This window comes from Camelina sativa, chromosome 11 (assembly GCF_000633955.1).
Source record: "Camelina sativa cultivar DH55 chromosome 11, Cs, whole genome shotgun sequence".
In the NCBI taxonomy this organism is placed as follows: Eukaryota; Viridiplantae; Streptophyta; class Magnoliopsida; order Brassicales; family Brassicaceae; genus Camelina; species Camelina sativa.
Genome location: NC_025695.1, coordinates 41,262,146 through 41,282,399, shown reverse-complemented (window position 1 = coordinate 41,282,399; position 20,254 = coordinate 41,262,146). Strand labels below are relative to the sequence as shown.

At 34.0% G+C, this 20,254-nt stretch overlaps 5 protein-coding genes across 8 annotated transcripts; 2 read left to right on the top strand and 3 right to left on the bottom strand.

Annotated features, from left to right (window-relative positions):
* LOC104725845 (plastid division protein PDV1-like) lies at positions 4,619 to 6,442 on the bottom strand. Its single transcript, XM_010444583.2, has 2 exons — positions 6,023 to 6,442; positions 4,619 to 5,426 (listed from the first exon to the last, which is right to left on the bottom strand). The coding sequence occupies exons 1-2, from the start codon at positions 6,341 to 6,343 to the stop codon at positions 4,905 to 4,907; spliced, it is 843 nt and encodes a 280-aa protein (XP_010442885.1). The 5' UTR covers positions 6,344 to 6,442; the 3' UTR covers positions 4,619 to 4,904.
* Positions 8,287 to 9,022, top strand: LOC104725842 (late embryogenesis abundant protein 50-like). Its single transcript, XM_010444582.2, has 2 exons — positions 8,287 to 8,388; positions 8,473 to 9,022. The coding sequence occupies exons 1-2, from the start codon at positions 8,293 to 8,295 to the stop codon at positions 8,929 to 8,931; spliced, it is 555 nt and encodes a 184-aa protein (XP_010442884.1). The 5' UTR covers positions 8,287 to 8,292; the 3' UTR covers positions 8,932 to 9,022.
* LOC104725841 (late embryogenesis abundant protein 49-like) lies at positions 9,417 to 10,482 on the top strand. The gene is made up of 2 exons (XM_010444581.2): positions 9,417 to 9,545; positions 9,931 to 10,482. Exons 1-2 carry the CDS (start codon positions 9,459 to 9,461, stop codon positions 10,372 to 10,374), a joined length of 531 nt encoding a protein of 176 aa, XP_010442883.1. The 5' UTR covers positions 9,417 to 9,458; the 3' UTR covers positions 10,375 to 10,482.
* LOC104725840 (arabinogalactan peptide 22) lies at positions 11,788 to 12,312 on the bottom strand. Its single transcript, XM_019232360.1, has 2 exons — positions 12,026 to 12,312; positions 11,788 to 11,892 (listed from the first exon to the last, which is right to left on the bottom strand). Exons 1-2 carry the CDS (start codon positions 12,141 to 12,143, stop codon positions 11,819 to 11,821), a joined length of 192 nt encoding a protein of 63 aa, XP_019087905.1. The 5' UTR covers positions 12,144 to 12,312; the 3' UTR covers positions 11,788 to 11,818.
* LOC104725839 (general transcription factor IIF subunit 1-like) lies at positions 12,852 to 15,063 on the bottom strand. Of its 4 annotated transcripts, none has more exons than XM_010444578.2 (4): positions 14,900 to 15,061; positions 14,273 to 14,825; positions 13,247 to 14,174; positions 12,852 to 13,159 (listed from the first exon to the last, which is right to left on the bottom strand). In XM_010444578.2, the coding sequence occupies exons 2-4, from the start codon at positions 14,799 to 14,801 to the stop codon at positions 12,964 to 12,966; spliced, it is 1,653 nt and encodes a 550-aa protein (XP_010442880.1). In that variant the 5' UTR covers positions 14,802 to 14,825; positions 14,900 to 15,061; the 3' UTR covers positions 12,852 to 12,963. The 4 variants fall into 4 exon arrangements, with proteins under 4 accessions (XP_010442880.1, XP_010442881.1, XP_010442882.1 ...); XM_010444579.2 differs by having other exon boundaries at positions 14,312 to 14,825; positions 14,900 to 15,060; XM_019231617.1 differs by having other exon boundaries at positions 13,021 to 13,145; positions 14,900 to 15,063.

Here is a 20,254-nt window from a genome sequence, read left to right as displayed (position 1 = left end):
TACGTATACTGTTGTTATTCTTACCCAAAATCTTATAAAGGAAGAAATTAAGATATGGAATGATAAGTAATGTGTGACCCATGTTAATAATTATTTAGAAGGTGGCAAAACACTTTCTACCCGTTAACATCAGCTTTTTGTCGTATCATTATGGAGCATATTGGCTATTTTATCATTATTAGTTGGTCCAAACCCTTTCTCCTTTTATCTATAATCAACATTTGATAATGAATATCTAATTATTTTATTTTCGATTATCCCCAAGTTATAAACTACCACGAGCGATCATTTGCTTATTTTCTTGATGAAGGAGATAAAAACACAACTATGATTATGTTGTGGGATTACAAGTATATGACTTTGGTTATCATTACTATTTCCTGCACTGCATGAAAGCTGTTTTTTTTAATCACAAGTGAAAACTATTGTCTAGTCATGCACAAGAAACATAACCCACGATTTTTTAGAAAATAGCTTTCATGCTATAGAAAAAATAGGTTAGGTAGGTAGTCGCATAACCTACGACTCCGTTGAGAATTCATATGAGAATTTGCTATTGGCCTTCTTTCACATAGATATGTATTTGTTTTAGATTTATATTGTCTTCGACTAAATGTGAAAAAGTATTTTGTTTGCGGTCTTAGCCATTCTAGACAAGAAAAAAACATTGGGTTGACCTATTTACGCAGGAAAACCGGGTCGGCGGGCTGACATTTCCCAAAATGCGAACCGGGACCTACAAAATGCGAAATCAAAGTAAGATGTTTTATTTATACGTCTAATCACATTGAAAAACATATGTTTACAAAATATAAATAACAAACGACAGCACACAAAGGTAGAAGTCATTTATAACGTTAAGGGTGTAGAGAAAAAGCTATGTGTACAACAAAAGTTAAAGAAAAAGAGAGACAAAACAGATCCTAAGGAAAAGATTTGTGTTATATTCACATTCATGTTTCCTTCATTCTACCAATTTGGACTCATTATATGTTTCCCTTTATCATCTTGATCCCCTAATATATTTACTTTGTTCACATCACACTTCACATCAATATAACCAAAAATAAAATTTCATTACGTTATTCATCGTGGATATTTTGAACTTTTTAGTATTAATAATTATGACCAAAAACAGAGAAACTATTGCTACATTCTGGAACACAAGTTATGGACTCATACGATTCCCAGTTTCCCACTTAAATAACGAAATTACTAGATTAGTATTCTTCTGGAATCGTAATTTCGTATTGTATGTTTTTAGAGATTTTTTTTTCTTTTCTTGAATAAAATGTAACATTTATTCGAAAAAACGTTTTACATCAGCGGTTGTTTAAAACTTGGTCAAAGATTCATCTAAATATTTGAATTACATAACAGGAAGGTATTTGAATTAGAGAAATTATTTTATTAGGCATTATATAATATAGAACATCAATAAGTAGTCGAAGTACCTAAGTATTTGTATGTTTTCTCATAATTGGCAAATGACCCACACTGCACCCTTTGCAATCGAAAATGACCTTCCTTATCAAATCAACTCAATAACTTGTTTAGGTGTTCCATTTCTCTAGTTAACATGTTATAAGAAGCCTTAACCTTTTTTTTTTCCTTGACAATTTTTGTGCCGGGGTTTTCTGATATCTAGAAGCAATGCGCATGACCAGACCGAGATAGAGCTCCCGGCCGGGACGGTATGCGAAACCACAGATCAGGCGAGCGCACGATCAGCTAAGAAGCCTTTAACTTCTCCCTCATTTTAGGACTAGGTTATTAAATGCGTGCCTATTGACGCTTATGGGCCTAAGATGGAACATAGATGGGCTACTATTGACCCGATACATCCGTTAATACCTCAAAAATTTGCGTTACCGATCAATACCTAAGAGCCAAGAGATCTTGTGGATTACAAAGAAGCCTACGGCCATCTTTATCGGTGTAACACTTAGTGTGTTCTTGGGCTTATTTAAATTGGAAAAAAATGAAAAAGTGGACTTAGATCAGTTTAATGGATCTTATTGTAGAAATGTTTTTTGGGTTGTTGTTGTGTGACGTGGCCGATTTGGATTGGAAATTTTTTTTTGGCACTCTCGTTTCATTTTCTTTGATATTTTCGAGCTAGGGTTTGTTGTTGTTCTGTCCCAAATGGCGAAACGGCGATTTCATCTCCTTTCTTCGATATTGTGGCGATCTCATCTCCTTTCTTCGAAACGGCGATCTCATCTCAACGGTGTTTCTTGTTCTGTCTCGCAAGTGATCTCCTTTCTTCGAAACGGCGATCTCCTCGTCTCCTCTGTCTCCGCTGTCTTGCCAAGTTCCTCTTCTCCTCTGTCTCCGCTGTCTTGCCAAGCTCCTCAGCTCCTCTTCAAGAGATCTCCTTGTCTCTTCTGTCTCGGCTGGCTCGCAAATCTCATCTCCGGCGAACAAAGGCAAAGGTAATCTTATCTCCTTTGTTTCATCGATTTAGGGTATTGAAATCTCTGAATTTGGTTTCGATTTAGTATAATGTAAATAGGGTTTCGTCTCATCTGTCAAAGGTTTTGATTAACCAATATAGGATTTGTATGAGTCAATTTTGAGTGTCGTGTGTTGTAATTGAAATCAACCTTAATCGATTTGTATGAGTGATTGCAAAGCGATTTTGCCCTGTATTTGAAATCAACCTTAATCGATTATGCTTTAGCCTTACAGTGATGAACATTAATCGATTTTTCTTTGTTTATGAGGCTTGTAGGTGAGGTTATACGTGGGAAATTAAATCGGATATCCATCAACAAACCTGCATTACTCGATAGTAAAAGGTAAATCACAAGGTTTGTCACAAGGTAAGTGTATATTCACAGTTTTGTGAATGTTGCTTGTTTGATTAGATTTATTTCTTGTAATCGGATATCCATCAACAAACTTTTAAACTTGGATTATTTGTGTAATGCAATGTTCGACCATTTTGGTTTAAAGATTTGAGTGGTGTTTGAGTGATTGGTTTGTCTATTGTATAATATGTTTTAATGGTTTGTGTTTGAAGAGTGGTGTCTGAGTTTAATGGTTTGAATCGCTACTATAGTCTAATGGTTTTTGTTTGAGTGGTGTTTGAGTGATTGGTTTGAATCGCTACTATAGTCTAATGGTTTGAATCACTTAAAGATTGGTTTGAATTGCTACTATAGTCTAAATGGTTTGTGTTTGAGTGGTGTTTGAGTGATTGGTTTAAAGATTGGTTTGTCTATTGTATAATATGTTTGAGTAGTTGCTTGTAAAGTGATTGCGATGGTCTATGTTGCTTGTTTAGTTGTGATAGTGTAGACTATAGTTGTAAACTGAGTTCAATGCTTTAACGAAACCAAACTTTTTGGTTTACATATTTAAAACACTAAATGACCTTTATTTACTTCTGATTTGACTGAAGTAGGTAATGGCTGCACCATCGGCAGAGTTTAGTCACATGTAGGAGATCAAAAAGAAGGATTTAGAGGGCATGAAAGAACTTCAAAAGATGTCCATTCTTGACACTCTCATTGCCAAGAAAGAAACGCTAGATGTTTTAGCTTAGATGTTTGTTTTAACTCTAGTTTATGTTTGTTTTAACCCTAGTTTATGTTGTTTGTTTTAAGTATGTTTGTCTTATATTTGTTTTAAGTATGTTTGTCTTTTGTTTTAACTCTAGTTTATGTTCATAATGAATCGGCTTATGTTTATGTTTCACATGTGTTTTTAATGAATCGGCTTATGTTTAATAAATCCATGTGTTTTCGGTTTCACATGTGTTTCATATTTATCTATTGGGACTCTAAAATGTTATACTTATTTATGTGTTTTCAGTTTTCAGGTTGAACAAGTCATGGACTCTTTATATGACTATGGTATAAACAGCCCATTAGACTGTAGTAGCGATTCAGAAGAGGAGGTTGAGACCTGTTACTATCCTCCGCAACCACAACTGCGATTGGACCAAGTGATCCAGCTCAAGGACCAAGTGATCCAGCTAAAGTAATTTACTTTGGATTGTAGTTTTAAAGACTGAGTCACATGTATTTGGAATTTGGTGTTTGGAATGAAGTTTTAAAGACTAAGTCACATGTATTTGTTTTCTTTGCTTGGACAGAGTCACAAGATTTTTTTTGAGTTTGTCCGATTGTTCACATGCAAAACATACACTCTTGTCTGATTGTTCACATGCAAAAGATACAGTCTTGTCCGAAATGACCAAAGTTCTATATATATGAGAAGAGCACAAGATCAAATCAAGCAAATCAAACATACCAACTCAAAATCAAACCATTTTCTTTCTTTCACCAAGAACATTTTCTTTCTCAACCCTTTTATGGCATCTTCTTCCAACAATTTTCACTATCATTATGATCCCAATAATAATAGTTTAAACCAATTATTTTAAGAGCAATTTGGTATTGTATTTTGAATTTTAGTAAAAGTTTTATAAGTTTGAAATTTAAATATTTTTTTATAAGTTTTTATAATTGTAATATGTTTAAGAATATTAGATTATTAAGTCTTATGATTTTAAACATGTTCTCCCAATAACTAACTTTTTAACAAAAGATCTTAACTACTAATCTTACATTATTTTTCTAATATATTTAGTCTAAGAACACCAAAAAAAAGTTGTCCCTTTAAAGATGCCCTAACCGTAATTAAAATCAACAAAATCAAACCAACCAAACAAAACAAACAAAAATTTAACCAGTGATTGACAATCAAAACGAGAAGACAAGAAACGATATTTGCATCAGAAGAGCTCAGAAAATTCCAACACATTGCCTCCAAGTTCTTATCCTTTTACTGATAATATCGAAAACAAGATCATAAAAGAGCAACAATTGTCTTCTTGGAGGATTTGGAGGCATCTGAGTATCATCACGTGTAGAGGACAAGTTCGGTCTTTGGTCTTAACCACGAGCCATCATCACGTCCAAGTGGTCCAAACTTCTGTCACCTGAAGATATCTCTCCTCTTCTTCCATATGAATCCCTTCGTTGGCTTCTGTAGAATCTGTCTTCTTTCTTCTGTACATGACGTTCACTAGTAGCCACTCGGTGAAGATGTAGCATAGCAACCATGCTAATGGCGAATATAGCAGCGTTTCCAAGTAGGCCTCTCACATGGTTGAATCCAAGTGCTCTTTTGGCAAACCCGAAAGTCGAGGCAAAGGCAGTGATTACAAAGTTTGACTTCTGGCCATCAGGAGGAATAGAGTTTGCTCCAGATGGGTTTAGCAAGGACTCGTAGAGGTGATCAGGCGAGACGAAATGACTGGCGGTTTTAATGCTCCCAACAAATGCAAGAGCTTCCTCTAAGACTCCGTAGTTCTTGCCGTGGTGTTCAGCCAATCTCATTGCTAGTAATATTCTGCTCTGCTCAAGCCGGGCAACCGCGACATCTCTCTCTGTTCGTTGCTGTGTATGAATAGTCTGCAGAGCAAAGAGAAAGAAGTTTTACATATTGTCTTTCAGATTACGAGATCAGGTGGTAGAAGTAAACTGAGAAACTATATGAGAGACAAAGAGAGAAATAAACATATCCATGCGATTCTCCTATATATGCAAAAAAAGCTTCCACACTCTCATTCTTTGGTCTAGATATAATCTACAATGGATTCTGTACATGAGACCATAACAATCTTTATGCATATACAACCCCTGAATCAGTAATTGTTCCTTAGCAGTCCCATAATTACCTTAGCTTATTCAAAATCTGAAACTCTTATTCGTAAACCTAGCTAATGGAATTACCTACCACAAAGACCTAAAACCTAACTACACATAATAACCAAATCAATTGTAACCCTAAATTGCCTCAAACCGGCTTAATCATGAGAATGAAGCAGATACAATCGATTTCAGAGACGTTGAGATTTGCTCAATTCTCTTCAGAAAAAATCAGCACAAACCCTAAGTGATATATATAACAAAGCTATTCTCCCAAATCTCACAACACATTCGTCTCTTCAATTTCGCTTTATATCAATGACGAATCGAAACACAGAGAATCAAACAGCGAGACTCACATGGAAAAACTCAAGCTGGTCTTCAAGGTTCTCAAGAGCGGTTCGAATAGCGTTAAGACTCTTGGCCTCTCGCATCGTGGAGTCGTCGTCGTTATCGTCAACGGCGAATCCTTTGATGAAAACATAACCCGGTCGGTTATCATCTACGCCGTTTGGGTGATGATGATGAGCCGTCTTCCTCTTCTCCGATCGATTCGAAGGTTTAACGGATTTGAGGAAGTGAGAACGCGAAATCAAGTGAATCTCATCGCTAAGCTTGTCATGTAGATCCCAGATTTTCTCAAGAACACCTTCGATTTCTTCGATCTCCATTTCTCCCATTTCATTGACACACCACAAAAAAGACGGAAACAAAAAAAACAAATAAAGCAAAAGAACAAAAAAAAAAAGCAAAAAAAAAGTACTTCTTCTTCTTCTTCTCCTTCTTCGTCAGACTTTTAATTGTGGACTCAAATTAAGCGCTCCGATGAATTTAATTTCCGGATACGGGTCAAAGCTCCGTTTTTCAAAAAACCCGACTCGGAAATGCGTTAAACAGCTGGCAGCACGGACTATGCACGTGTCTTTTATTAAACTCATTGGGCCTCTTTACTGCGTTGCACTTAGGCCCAAAAGCATACCCATCATCCACGTGGGTCCGTCTCTCACAAATCAATTCAATAAAACTACTGACACATCATTTAAAATAGATGACCAATTAAAATATAACAATTAATACAACTCAGCATTTTTATCCAATAATTTGGAAAAACTTAGAGCTGACACATCATTTAAAATAGATGATCACCTAAAATATAACAATTAATACAACTCAGCCTTTTTATCCAATAATAATTTTTTTTTCTTCTATTCCACATGTACATATGTTAAAACAACTTAATCGAGTTAATAATAATTATTAAATAATTTTACTATAATTTATATATACAAAATCTATAATATTTATCTGTAAAATTATTATTTACGATCTAAATTTTCTTTGTGTAGTATATATTTTTCAGTTTTATTTGAATATATAATATTTTTTTATAATAATTAAGATTTAACATATAGAAATTGTTATAATTTGAATTTTATATTATCTCACCATATGAATCAAGAGTTCTAAGATTTTATGAAAATCTAAGTAAGTGATACAATTAAGTTATAAAGAAAATAAAAGAATTAAATTTTGGGTGTAAGTGAGACAATTAAGTTATAAAGAAAATAAAAGAATTAAATTTTGGGTGTCATTTAAAAAAAATATAATGGTATGTAAATATAAATACTATGAAAAATTGAAAACAAATAAATAAATTATTTCTCGAGCTTTGTAAGCGCAACAAGTCAGTAGTTTTTTTGTTTCTAGAATAATCTCTCAAGCGTGATTGGAAGATAAACTCTTTTTGTGAAGCACTGAAGCGTACATAAACTAGAGTAAATCAGTTACGTATTATAAAAAAAAATCATAATAATGATTGCAATATTTGAATTTTAGCGTGTGATAAGAAAGGTTCATTGTCTCTCAAGATTTATATATAAGAACACCAATGACAAATTAAACAATATTTAAGATCAAGAAACAATTTTTTTTAAATTAAAGAAAACTAAATCATCTATAACTTTGACAATTAACATAATAATAAATTGTATACAATTTAACATAAGTATAGTATTTAAATAACAACACAAAACTAAACTAAAGTAAAAATATGTCTATTTACTTTGACATACGTAGATTTGTTATTAAAAAGAATTGATAATTTACAAAAGAAAACAAACAAATAATAATGTAAGAAAAACACAAACTATATAAACTTAGATGATTCTTACCAAAAAAAAATATAAACTTAGATGATTAAATTTATAAACTACAAAAATACACCACAAAATAAATGCACTAATATATCTTCAATATAACAAGTAATAGGAGAAAAAGCCAATTATACGATTAAATTTACCCGACTTAAATATAAATGATAAATACACAGAGTTACAAACCATCGTAATTTTTTTAGTCCATTTATATATCATTATGTAAACCATAGTTTTTGTTATTAATATAATTCTAAAAAAATAAAAATCATATTTTTAACATCAAATATATTTCAAAATATATAGAACAACATCGCGCAGATCTAACTTGGTGCATGTAAAAAGTCAAATTGTCGCATAAGCATGGGACACGTGGCTGTTAAAAGCTGATGTGTCAAATGTTTGTTGTCCCTTCTGTTTTCTTATTTAAAACATAAAAGAAGAAACTGTGAAGTAAAAAAAGTGAAAAACGATCGATGGGTTCAACAACAACAAAGAAGGATAGTGCTAGTTTAACAAACGTATCTGTAGAGGAGCACTTTAGCATCTCCCAATCTACTTCTCGTGGACAGGTATTGTATAAAAAAACGTAAGACTTTGATTTTGTTTTTTTTTCTTTTCATTAATCTCTTCTCATGTAACGCAATGAGATATAGTACTATGCAGGCCAAACAGAAGAAATATCAACGGCGGCTGAAGCACTTGTAGGGAGGTCGACGACATTGACAGAAGCTCTCAAAGCGGCGGCCATGAATGTAGGTCGCAAACCGGTAGAAACCACTGACGTGGCTGCCATAAAAGAGGTGGAAGCTAGGGCTGTCGGTGGAGGGGATTTGGAAAGCGACGGTGGTGGTGTAACCGCTGTAGCAAGTAGAGCGGTAGCTCGTAACAAAGAAATAGTAAACGAAAATGAGAAGACAAATCTTCGCGACGTTATGGCCGAGATTGATGTGAGGGTTACGAGAGATAGAGAAGTGACGAGTGAAGATGCAGAAGCTGTGGTTCAGGCTGAGCTCACTCATTCTCCTTTCAATAGTATTATTCCTGGAGGTGTTGCTGAATCCGTCACTGCCGCTTATAAACTCAATTCCAGTCCATGCAACACTTCTCTTTGATATTATTAAATTGCAATTTATTTTTAAATCTGTAATATAAAAAGCCGAAGTCCCAAGTATCCAATTTTACCAAGATTAGCTTTTGATCCAATCCTATGTATATTGAAGCCTATCCGATTTTGTTGCATCAATAATCAGTAAAATCCAATCATTTTTTGTTTTTATTACTTTTGACGACCAAAAAAAAAAACTTTCCAAAACTAAAGACAATTAACGTCAAAAACATGCAAGTTGTTAAAAACGTATATATATATATATATATATGGAGCTGTTTAATTAGGCTTTACGGGGTTGTTGAAGGTCCAAAAGTATATATACAGTATGGTCTCACCAATACATCGAAAAGGTCACTCTCGCTTAAGCAGCTAAATACGGGACACGTGAAGTGTTATATGCCCACGTGTCAAATGAAGTTGTACGGACCCGTTGTTATTGCCACATACATCCCGTTTCCTTATTTAAACGAAAGACAGATAATTATGAAAGGTAATGCAGTCAAAGAAAGAAGTTCAAAGAACTCTAGAACGATGGGTTCATCTGAGGATGGTGGAAATTTCACCAACATCTCTGTCGAGGAGCACTATAGCGTCTCACAGTCTAGTCCCGGTGGACAGGTACAGTTAATAAAGTGTATTCAGACACTAAACGGTGAAGGTGTAAGATATTAGATTGGAAATTTTGTTTGTATTAGGCTATTACGAGTTTACGTTTACAATTTATTGTGTGTTTTAGTAACGTTTTCACGTTTTCATTTCTCTTGTTTTTTTGCATGTTGTGTAAATGATAAACAAAAAAAACAAATGAGAACCTTTATTTTTTTTTTTTGCGTATAGTGTTTGCGTTTGTACATTAATACATTTTAATAAGTATTCTATAAAAACACCCTCAAAATGATTACGACCATATAGTATTTTTTAAAAGTTTGAAGTTTAATTGATTTTATCATGTTATAGCTAACAACGTTTAACACATAAACTGATGTGCAACCATTTGAAATAGTATGTAGGTCCAACAGAAGAAATATCCACGGCGGCTGAAGCACTTATTGGGAGGTCGACGACGTTAACGGAGGCTCTAAAAGCAGCAGCCATGAATGTTGGCCACAAACCAGTGGAAACCACCGACGTAGCTGCCATAAAAGAGGTGGAAACTAGAGCTGTCGGAGACAACATAGAAGATGATCGCGGTGGTGTAACAGCCGTGGCAAGTGAAGCGGTTGCTCGTAACGAAAAAATAGGTAAGAAGGACGAGAAGACAAATCTCAGCGACGTTATCGCGGAGATTGATGTGAAGGTAACGAGGGACAAATCAGTGACAAGTGAAGACGCAGAAGCAGTGGTTCAAGCTGAGCTTAATCATTCTCCTTTTAACCATATTATTCCTGGAGGCGTCGCTGAATCGGTCGCTGCAGCTTATAAACTCAATCGCAATCCATCATTTTGATATTTCCAATATATATAGTCATATCATATAAAATGGTCTTGGTTTTTGTTGCATAATTAATTACTAAAGAATAAGCTTAAACCATGTTCCATATTTATGTTTTTTTTATATATGGCCGATATTTTGTAAATTTTATTAGAATTAATATATTGTTTAAAAAAATGTAAGTTCACTGATAATTTTATTCTAAAAATATATAACACAACCGAACAGTTAATCTTCACAAATTGAATAGGAAGCTTATAAACCCCAAATCCAACCATGGAGCCACATTTGTATAGTCTTGACGAGCGTAAAAAAAAGTGTAATAAGGTCATAGAAAAGAAAGAAAACAAAAATAGATACACCATCAAAGCATAGTCAGATAGTCTATTGGTTGAGACATTACAAATTTGCAAGAGAAGACCTCTAATAAATTAATATTTCATCACTTTGCAAAATTATGAGAGGTCTTTTCTCTCAGTCTTCTCTATAGGACTCCATATAAAAGTTGCAAAATTCTATGAAACCACAGACACAAAAATGGTTATAGACGAAAATATTTACGGCGTGTCATATACTCTAAAAGGTTTAACACCAAGCTCTTTGACAACAAACTGGAATTTTAGATGAAGAGGAAATAAAAGGCATACTTTATGTAACAAGTTCATTTTTACTTTCACACTTAGAAGTTGGAAAAAGTTGAGAAGTTAAGCTAACAAAACTGAGACAACCATAATACATAAAGAGTACCAAGCAAATGGGCTCAAAACAAGCATTTCATCACAACTAAAGTATGCATATAGGATTCAGAATGGATCAGAAATAAACAAAGATATGCGACACCAAAGTTCACATGTTCTTTTTCAATGAAATACGACCGCTACTACGCTAGAGTAAAAATAATTATATTTAGAATTTGAGAGTAAGTATATATCTACGTGTTTTCTTTGTAAAACGGTTATATAAGAATATTTCTCGTCATCCATTGGCGTCATCGCCTTTAGTAGGTAGTACTCAAACAAATAGAATAAATATGACCAGAAAAAGTGGCTCAAAGACTGGCCTCGACAAAGCGGAGATTGTCGTCGATGGGTCATAGTAGTTGTGATTTTGGAATCATCTCCGGATTAATTTTACGTAGGAGGATATATGCTTTTTCAAATAAAATGTGGCATGATTAGGTGTCCGAAACCAGCAGCTAGCACGAGGTTGCCCTCTTCTTTTTTCTTTGAACGATAATTATTATAATTACGCTTTCCATTAAACAAGAACAAATAAATTACATGAATAAACCAACCAACAAAAAACAGAACAAAGCATGAGGACCAAAACCTACTTTTGACTTTCTACAAATCTCACGTCACAAACCATAGAAAAAGAAGAGTTGGAGAACACAAAATTACTAGGAGAAAGCAAAACCATTGTGGATGATAACAAACAAAATGATCGGATCCATCACGTTTTAGTGAATGAAATAAGTCAACGCCAACGCCACCAACATTAGAACATACGCTATCCCCTGATCTATCGATGTTCCTGCCAAACACACACACACACACAAATCATAAAAACACAATATCAATCTCTTGTTCTCCAAACTAGCTAGTTTTTTTTTTTGTTTTTGGTTTTGGTATCAAAGAAAGATTTGTCCTATATATAATATTAATACCGTCGCTGGTGGGTGCGGGAGCTGGCGAAGAAGATTGAGCATGAGCAATCGGCAAAAGAATCACGGAGATGATGACGAAGACGGCGAGAATCTCCAAGGGAAATTTCAGGGACGCCATTCTTTTTCTTTATCTCCGGTGATTTATTCCGGCGAAGGAATCTTTTTTTCTTGGTGGTTTCGTAATATCTCACCAGAAATAAAGAAAAAAAAAATAACCGGATTGATAGAAGAACAGAGGAACCTAAAAGAATTGGTTAAATAGCCAAAATAAAGAAAACATGCCACAGAGAACGTGGGGTCAAGACAGCTTAAACTCTCTCTAATCACTCGTTGGTTTGGTGCGTTGTCATTTTATTAAAAATTTAGAGGATTAACGAGAGTAACGGTTAATTGTGTTCTGTGTCTAAGCTGTGTATGAGAAGGATTAGAAAAAAATATGAGTATCTTACAGCCTGTTTTTTTGATATACTTTACTGGTTCTGTAATTTTCCTTTTCATGGAAGATCATTGTATATTTTAGTCACTAATTTCAACTTGTGAGTTGTGATAATCCGGTTCAGAACTAAACCGAACTAAACATTCCTTAAACATTAAACATTACACATTAAACAATCCGGTTCTTGAATTCTTTTAAAAATGTATTCTATGTGTTATATATATATATATGGTAACATAGTTGAAGGTTATACATGTCAATATCTGTAGTCTGTACTATACATTTGCTCACTTTGGAAGGCTATAAATGCCCTCTCAATCGAAGGAACTATACATTATACCACGTACTTGGTGGAGCGTGCGTAGGCTCATCATGTTTTGGACTGTTAAAAACATTTGTGACAAATCTTTTATTCATTCAAACCTATGTTTCAGTCATCATCAGGACCCAAAAAGCACCATAATATAAACATGTTCACGGTGAGGCTTATTCCCCCAAGTTATTATGGAGATGGAGGACGAGCGAAGAAAGGATCATCTCTGTTGTTATAGATCTTGAAGAGTTGTTTCCAGTATCGGCATGCAAATTTTTCGCAATCCTCAACGGCTTTATAGTCGAAATCTTCCAATTCCTCAACCGATTTCTTCAAATCATTCTTGGGGTCCCCATCCGTCAGAAAACTCGCTATGTAAGTTCCCCTAAATCAAAACCATTCAAGAACGCAAAATCAAGAAAACAGTTTTAACAACAGATCAAGAAAAAGGGTTTGCTAGCTAGTTACTAACCTTGCAGCATCAAACTTGTTGAAACCGATACCATTGCAGATACGGCTTGAGCTACTCAACTTTTCATCTTCTGTTTGAAGCCTATACATAACACAAACCGCTCTCATACAAAGCTCGGGATCTTTACCGATATCCGCAAGCATATCTGCTTCGTACTCCCATTTCCGCTTCTCGGGTTTCTTATCCCTCCTCAACCTTGACATGACATCCGCATAACCGGTTTCTCCATCAGATTCCTCTTCTCCGGTTTCATGATCAGAGCTTTCACTGACACTCACTTGACTGTCATCATCATCATCAGAAACAATAAACCCATTCAAACTTGCGCTTTCGCTCTCTGGCTCTTCTTCTGTCTCATCATCCTCGGCATTACCAATTGTTGGGATCCCCACAGCTCTCTCTGGTGAATTTTTCTCACTTGGAGCAGAGATCTCTTCAGAAACTCTCTGTTTCCTCAGTCTTGAGGATACTCGACGAGGCTGTCCACTCAATCTCCTGGAACCACTCTCTCCTTTGGTCGGTGTATCTACCATTTCTTGATCACTTGGTTTCAAGTTCTTGAGTATTGAAATAGGTATATTATCTTCATCATCATTATCATCATCAGTTTCTGAATCGCTGGCAATAACCCGTTTCCTCTTACGGCCACAAGGAGTGCTTTTGTCAGCTTCACAAGATTCAACATCTTCATCTTCATAGTTCTCATCAATACTTCTTCTCTCCTCTAAAGCATCCTTAGCATCAGTAGACTCCTTCTCGCTTCTCTCCTCTGTTTCACCATCACATAAATCAACTACACCAGTCGATTTGTCACCATCATCATCTTCAAACGACAACATCTTATTTACTCGTCCCCGAGAAGACATGTTATCTCTGTCTCTCCCCAAGATATAGTAGTCTTTGACCGGTGTGGTCATATAAGGTGAGCCTACATGAAAAGATAAACAAAATCAAATCCATTATACCTAAGAAGCGACACACAAGCGGATATATACTAAAAACTCAATCTATGATTCTTATACTTACTAACGCCAACCAAAAGGCTGAAACATATGTTCTTCTCACCTGAACCTTGATGATAACCTAACCCTTCCCTACTCAGAGAATCTTTATCCACTTTACAAGATTCAGTATTATCCTTGATCCTAGCTAACTCCAATCCTAGCTTCACATTCTCATCCAATTCCAATTCTCCATATCTAAACCCACCAATCTCATCTAACTTTCGAACCGTCTCCACAAGCTTCTCAAACTTTGACTTCCAATCCTCAGCTTCTTTCACAGCCACCTGTTTCTCAATCTCCAACGCTCCGTTCACCATCATCTGCTCAACCAATGAACTCTCCTCAGATTCTTTAAGATTCCTCAACTCTTCTTCCACTACTAACTTCTCAGATTCCAATTCCTTAATCCTCAGTTCAAGTGATTCACACTCTTTGTTCTGTTTCTGCAACTCTGTTTCTAACTCGGTGTACTTTTCTTCACCTTTCAAAACCCTTTCTTCTAACTCAAGACACCGACAATTTTGATCCATCGACTTCACTTCTATAGACATTGCGCAAAACTCTTCTTCTTTAAACTATAATTAAAACCCTAGGATCAACAAGTCTCCTAATACACACAAAGCACATACAAAAGAAACTTAAACGGTACCTCAAATTTTCAGAACTTGCTTCCAAACAAAGCAACAAGAATTGATCGCAACATTCTTAATTCCAAAACCCTAAGAAACACGAGAAGAGAAGAGTAGTAGACTAATCGGAGAAAATTGAAAAAAACTTTCTAATTTCTTTTGAGTAACAGTTACAGAGTTTTTCACAAACCCTAGTAGACACGACACGGTGTCACGTGCGGACGCGTGTTTTTTAGATTTGCCAAGTCGACGATTGTGAATAGAAGCGTCTAAGTGGGCTCGCTTATGGACCGGCTAAGTTTTTTTATTGGCCCACTAATGAGCCATTGGATGCTTGCTGCTCTATGTTTTAATTTTAAAGGTACGGAGAGTTTTATAAATGGGGAAACAAAGACAAGTAGGTCCACATTTTTTAAGTCCGAACCAGACGACATTCTTGAAGCTTATTTACAAAGATTGATTATTCTTGCATTTGTTGTCTCCTTCGAAGTTAAAAATTGATTGCTCTTTTTTACCTTCTGGCTAGTTTCAAAATCTGACAAGAGTTTTGTTCGTACCTCTTCTGTTGCACCACTCGAGAGGAAAAAAAAGTAACAAAATTTTACTTGTTTTGGTAACTGGAAGAAGTCAAGTCAACCCTTGTTAAATTCTCCATCCCTTGATATTCAAATGGAACCAGTTTTTTTTCATGATTATTGCATTGTTGGCTAGCTCAACACTAGTAATATTTAATGAAATATGTATGTATGTTTGAAATGTTAGGCTAGTTGATACATGAAATTAACGAAGAATCATGTGAGACTAAATAACAACTCGGTTATAAAGATAAAAAAAAATCACAAATGGCCAAAATATGTTAGGTTAGTTGATACATATGCACGAGATTTACAAAATTATCAATTTTGAAGCATTCAAGTTTGAATATTTTGCTGAAATCTGATCCTACTAGAAGAGTAACAAACAAATTGAAGATGCATGCACCACATCACAAAAAGGTGCATAACCATAACCATAACCATAACCACTCATTGCGGTTCTTCTAGTAGAAGATGGGGACATGGCATTCACTTGTGGGCTCTTCGAATCTAATTTGCAATAATCATAAGTCTTATTGGGTCCCCACATATTTCCGAGAAGCCATTTCTCTTCTTCAAAATCTAGCACTCATTATTATTTCACCCCACAAATTATTTAATAGATTACAAATACTTAGGAGTTATGTGATCAATACGATTTTCACAAAACATCCATTTATGAACGAAAGAGTATTATTTCTTGTTCTTTAATTTGCGGTCACATAAAATAGTACGTTTTCTTTATGAAATGTTTTATATGTTGTATGTGGACTGTCTCATGTCATTAATGTGTCTTACAATGTTAAACACTGGTCCAGTTTATATAAAGACAAATCTACTTGTAAATTAACTGTTTCACCCCGAGGAGGATCTCTTGCTTGATCTAAAACATGCATGGCATTTTTGTATCATATACTAATATGATTATTAGTTTTAGGTTTGTTGCAAATGATTAATGAATGTTAGAATAGTTTTCAGATTTTATAATAATTAAGGCTTATATTGGGAAGCCATCAGATAAATAGATGGTTGACTGTAATCTACAAGATGATTTTCTTTTGTTCCTTAACTTTCCTCTATATATATATATGGTTTTACTTTCCGATTAAAAGCTCTAAACCTTTTTTTTTTATCAAAAAAAAAAAAGAAAAAAAAAGAAACAAAAGAAAAAAGAAAAGCTGTAAACCTATCCAACTACTTTTGTGAAACTCACTAATTTTTACTCTAAATCGGAAAAGAAAACAGTTATGAGCTAAGTTGTTTTTTAGGAAACCCATTTGTGTTACAAACACAATTATTACCTACGATATTTGTGTTACATAGATGATGAAACTCATAACTTGTAATCATGCAATAAAGCACAGTGCGATGAGAGAGAGAGAGAGAGAGAGAGAGAGAGAGAGAGNGAGAGAGAGACTGAGTGAGTGCAATAAAGTGTGGCTCATGTATTTCGTGGTGAGAGTAAATGAAATTTCAGATCTTCGTAGTGATTAAAGTTTGAGTCGGACCCATCTCATTCACCTCTTCAGCTACTTCTACAATTTTGTTTCTACTATAATCGATTTTATTTTTTACCCAAAAAAACAAATAGAAATAAAAATGTCATCATTCAAAATTCTTAGATTCTGCTTCTAGTACAAAACATTTGCCAATTTACGTATAAGTTCACATTTTACCGTTGATATGTAACAGATAAGAAAAATACATGCAGTTATATGCAACACCATATAGTCGTGTCCTTGTGACTGTCGAATTACAGAGAGAGGAGAGACGTGTAGGGATGTTATACGTAGGTAGGGTGCAGGCAGAAATTAAGGAAATTAAATTTTTGTCATGCAAATGTAATAAGTGCGCGTATAGATAGAGACAAATATGTAGTATCAATAAATAAATAAAATTTTGAATTTTAAATGGAAAAAACTCAAAAAGGGAAAAGTTGGCGACGATGTTTATATCATTATATGTATCATGGATTTGAATTTCATTAAAAATGAAGCCTTCTATCAAAGAAAGAAAAATCATTAAAATGAGAGGGTTGAAAATAAACTAGAAAAACTTGCTAGCTAATTGGTTCAACTGAATATATTCCTGTCTGGATATCATTATTCATTTGCTTATCTTTAATTAGGATTCTTCATTATTACTTTTTGGTAACTAAATGAAATATATATATATATATATATAGGGTTCTACATTAATTTTATATTAATCTCTTGTGAGCCTTATCAACGCGCGGAAGCCCTTGATGTATCCCAATGAGCCATTTAATGTTTGATCGGAGCTAGGGTTTTAGAGCTGATTTTAGTTCAAAGCTACAAACTTAGGGTTTTGTTTTTTTCCTTCTCTGAATCGATTTTAGGATGCAGGTGTAGCATTTAGCCATTTAGGGCATTCAGCGTTTTGGTCCCCAATGCGACTAACACTATCAAAATTCACAATTTCGTGCGTCGTCCCCATACATACACAGCTACGCACATGCATGCAAATTTGTATAGTCTACAGAGAGACTAACGAAACGTTTACATGCATGCGTTCAATATAGAGGGTGCGGGATGCGCATATATATAAATATATTGCTATGAATGTGGATTTCATTAAGAAACTAGAGAGATAAAGATTTATAAAATTGACTAAACCAACTATATTAATAGTTTGGTTAATGTGTCATACGATGCGCTGATATTTTTCTTGTTCTAAACCAAAAACTCGATTCATTTTAAAAAATATTAAAAAAAAATTAAATTGTAGTTTAGATATGTCTAAATAAACAAGGAAGTTTGCATATGCGAAATGAAAGTTTATAACTTTTAACAAACCTCAAACTAGTCCCTTAATTTATATCTCATTTATGTATTAGTGAACACACTAACATAAATTTTAGTTTCTGCCATGTTGAAACTACGAACAGTACTCAATGTCTTTGATCTTATAAGAGTTTTAAAAACATAAGAGGACTTTAAAGGTTTGACATCATATACATCCGATATGTGATTCAAAAAATGAGTGCGAGTTATTTGGAAGCCAGATATATTGAGATAAAATTAAACATTTGGAACCAAGCTAGAGTCGGTACTATTTTTGAAAAATGATTTCATTCGTCATAACCCTGTCGTGGTCTCATATATAATAGTAAAACCAATGACTAAAAAGAACTGGAACTACAAATTATCTATATCTGAAAACTGACTATCTAATTCACAACTACAAAGATCTAACTATATGTGTACAGACAATTTAATATAAATTTGGAAAGTTTATATATCTTGTTTATTATGAACGTTTGACAAAATCAAAAACCCTAAAACCGCAACAAGATCATGATCATTGCATTAAGGAGATATATATGGTTAATATATATTATATATATACATGTATATGTGTGTATACTGTAGATATATATGATAAAATGGATCCATGTATGATGGGTGTATATAAACCATGCATGTGGATGAATGAAGAAGTAGAATCTCGGGCACGGAGATGGCGTGTCCGTTTCATTGAAAGCCGCCCACCATCTTTATTATACTTGTTTCCGAAGTACTGATTGCTGCTCAACTTGCAGATTTTGATTCCTGCACAACTTGGCAACTTTCTCATCCTCAGTTATCTGATTAACTGCTTCAAAAGTCAATTATTATAATAAAATGCAATAAATTTCAGTATTCATATATATTCCTTGTAGTCGATCGAGTTTTTGCTTGTTTGCTTTTGATTTGTATTTATCGACGACAACTCATGACTTTTTAAATGAGACTGCAGGAAGAATATAATCAACGTAACGTTTCGTTATGTCATATATAAAATCAATTAATTTCAATCCTTTTCTTTTGTTAAGAGTAATGTCACGAGCAACGGTGTTTGTTATAGAAATGTCGACCCTGATTTACGAAATAAATAGAGCAAGACAAAACTGTACGAATATTAAAAACATGTCATAGTCTCCATAAAGAGGGTATCCGTATATATATGAAATTGAATAAGACTACCTTGGATCCGAGTCATGTCAAATTAATTAATATCATGCATGCATGCATAATTAAAATTTAGTTAGATCACTGTGTCCCCTAAATCATAAAAGTAACTGACAAATTAAACTAGGTACATTGTCCGTGTATTGTTTTTATGTACACAGTACATTAAGTTTGTCCTGTGTGTGATTAAAATCGAAAACCGAATTTGAGTTTAATCACATCTAACCATAGTGGATTCATGAAAAATATATTTTTTATAGATACGCGTTTGGATTTTGTGACATGTGATTATGGTAGTAAAAACAAGAAGTAATTTGTATAATTATAAGGCATTATTTGATGGCATATTATATATATATAGACATTGCATTAAACAAATACACTTATAGTTTGTTTAGTTGATGCTGTTTCGTTAATTTTGGGCTAGAAACAAAACATAAAGGAGACGAGACCCGTTACTAAAAAGACATGGTCAGGTAAAGATAATATCTGACAGCCAACACATTAACTTCAAACCTAACGACTACCTGGTTTGTCTTGGCTCCATCTTCTTAAATTTTCGTTTATTTTTCTAAAACATTTTAATGGACTCATTACAAATATATATATATATATATATATATATATATTCATGTACAAAAAATTTCAAAACAAATAAAAATGAAAGGGAAAGTACAAATGATATCAAGGGTGGCTCCTCAAGATGTAATTTGATTTTGATGAGACAAAATGAGGCACGACTAGTATGACATCAAATATTTATTGCCTTAGATCTATATATATATATATATATATATATATATATATATATTTTGTCTTTTTTTTTTTT

Bases quoted from the DNA above. Each gene is read 5' to 3' on its own strand.
- LOC104725845 (XM_010444583.2), bottom strand. From the start codon at position 6,343: ATGGGAGAAATGGAGATCGAAGAAATCGAAGGTGTTCTTGAGAAAATC. The intron at 5,427-6,022 runs GTGAGTCTCGCT...TTTGCTCTGCAG, and splicing joins ACCAGCTTGAGTTTTTCCAT to ACTATTCATACACAGCAACG.
- LOC104725839 (XM_010444578.2), bottom strand. From the start codon at position 14,801: ATGTCTATAGAAGTGAAGTCGATGGATCAAAATTGTCGGTGTCTTGAG. The intron at 14,175-14,272 runs GTAAGTATAAGA...CTTTTCATGTAG, and splicing joins CAGCCTTTTGGTTGGCGTTA to GCTCACCTTATATGACCACA. The intron at 13,160-13,246 runs GTTAGTAACTAG...GTTTTGATTTAG, and splicing joins AACAAGTTTGATGCTGCAAG to GGGAACTTACATAGCGAGTT.
- LOC104725841 (XM_010444581.2), top strand. From the start codon at position 9,459: ATGGGTTCATCTGAGGATGGTGGAAATTTCACCAACATCTCTGTCGAG. The intron at 9,546-9,930 runs GTACAGTTAATA...CATTTGAAATAG, and splicing joins AGTCTAGTCCCGGTGGACAG to TATGTAGGTCCAACAGAAGA.
- LOC104725842 (XM_010444582.2), top strand. From the start codon at position 8,293: ATGGGTTCAACAACAACAAAGAAGGATAGTGCTAGTTTAACAAACGTA. The intron at 8,389-8,472 runs GTATTGTATAAA...AATGAGATATAG, and splicing joins AATCTACTTCTCGTGGACAG to TACTATGCAGGCCAAACAGA.
- LOC104725840 (XM_019232360.1), bottom strand. From the start codon at position 12,143: ATGGCGTCCCTGAAATTTCCCTTGGAGATTCTCGCCGTCTTCGTCATC. The intron at 11,893-12,025 runs GTATTAATATTA...TGTGTTTGGCAG, and splicing joins TCCCGCACCCACCAGCGACG to GAACATCGATAGATCAGGGG.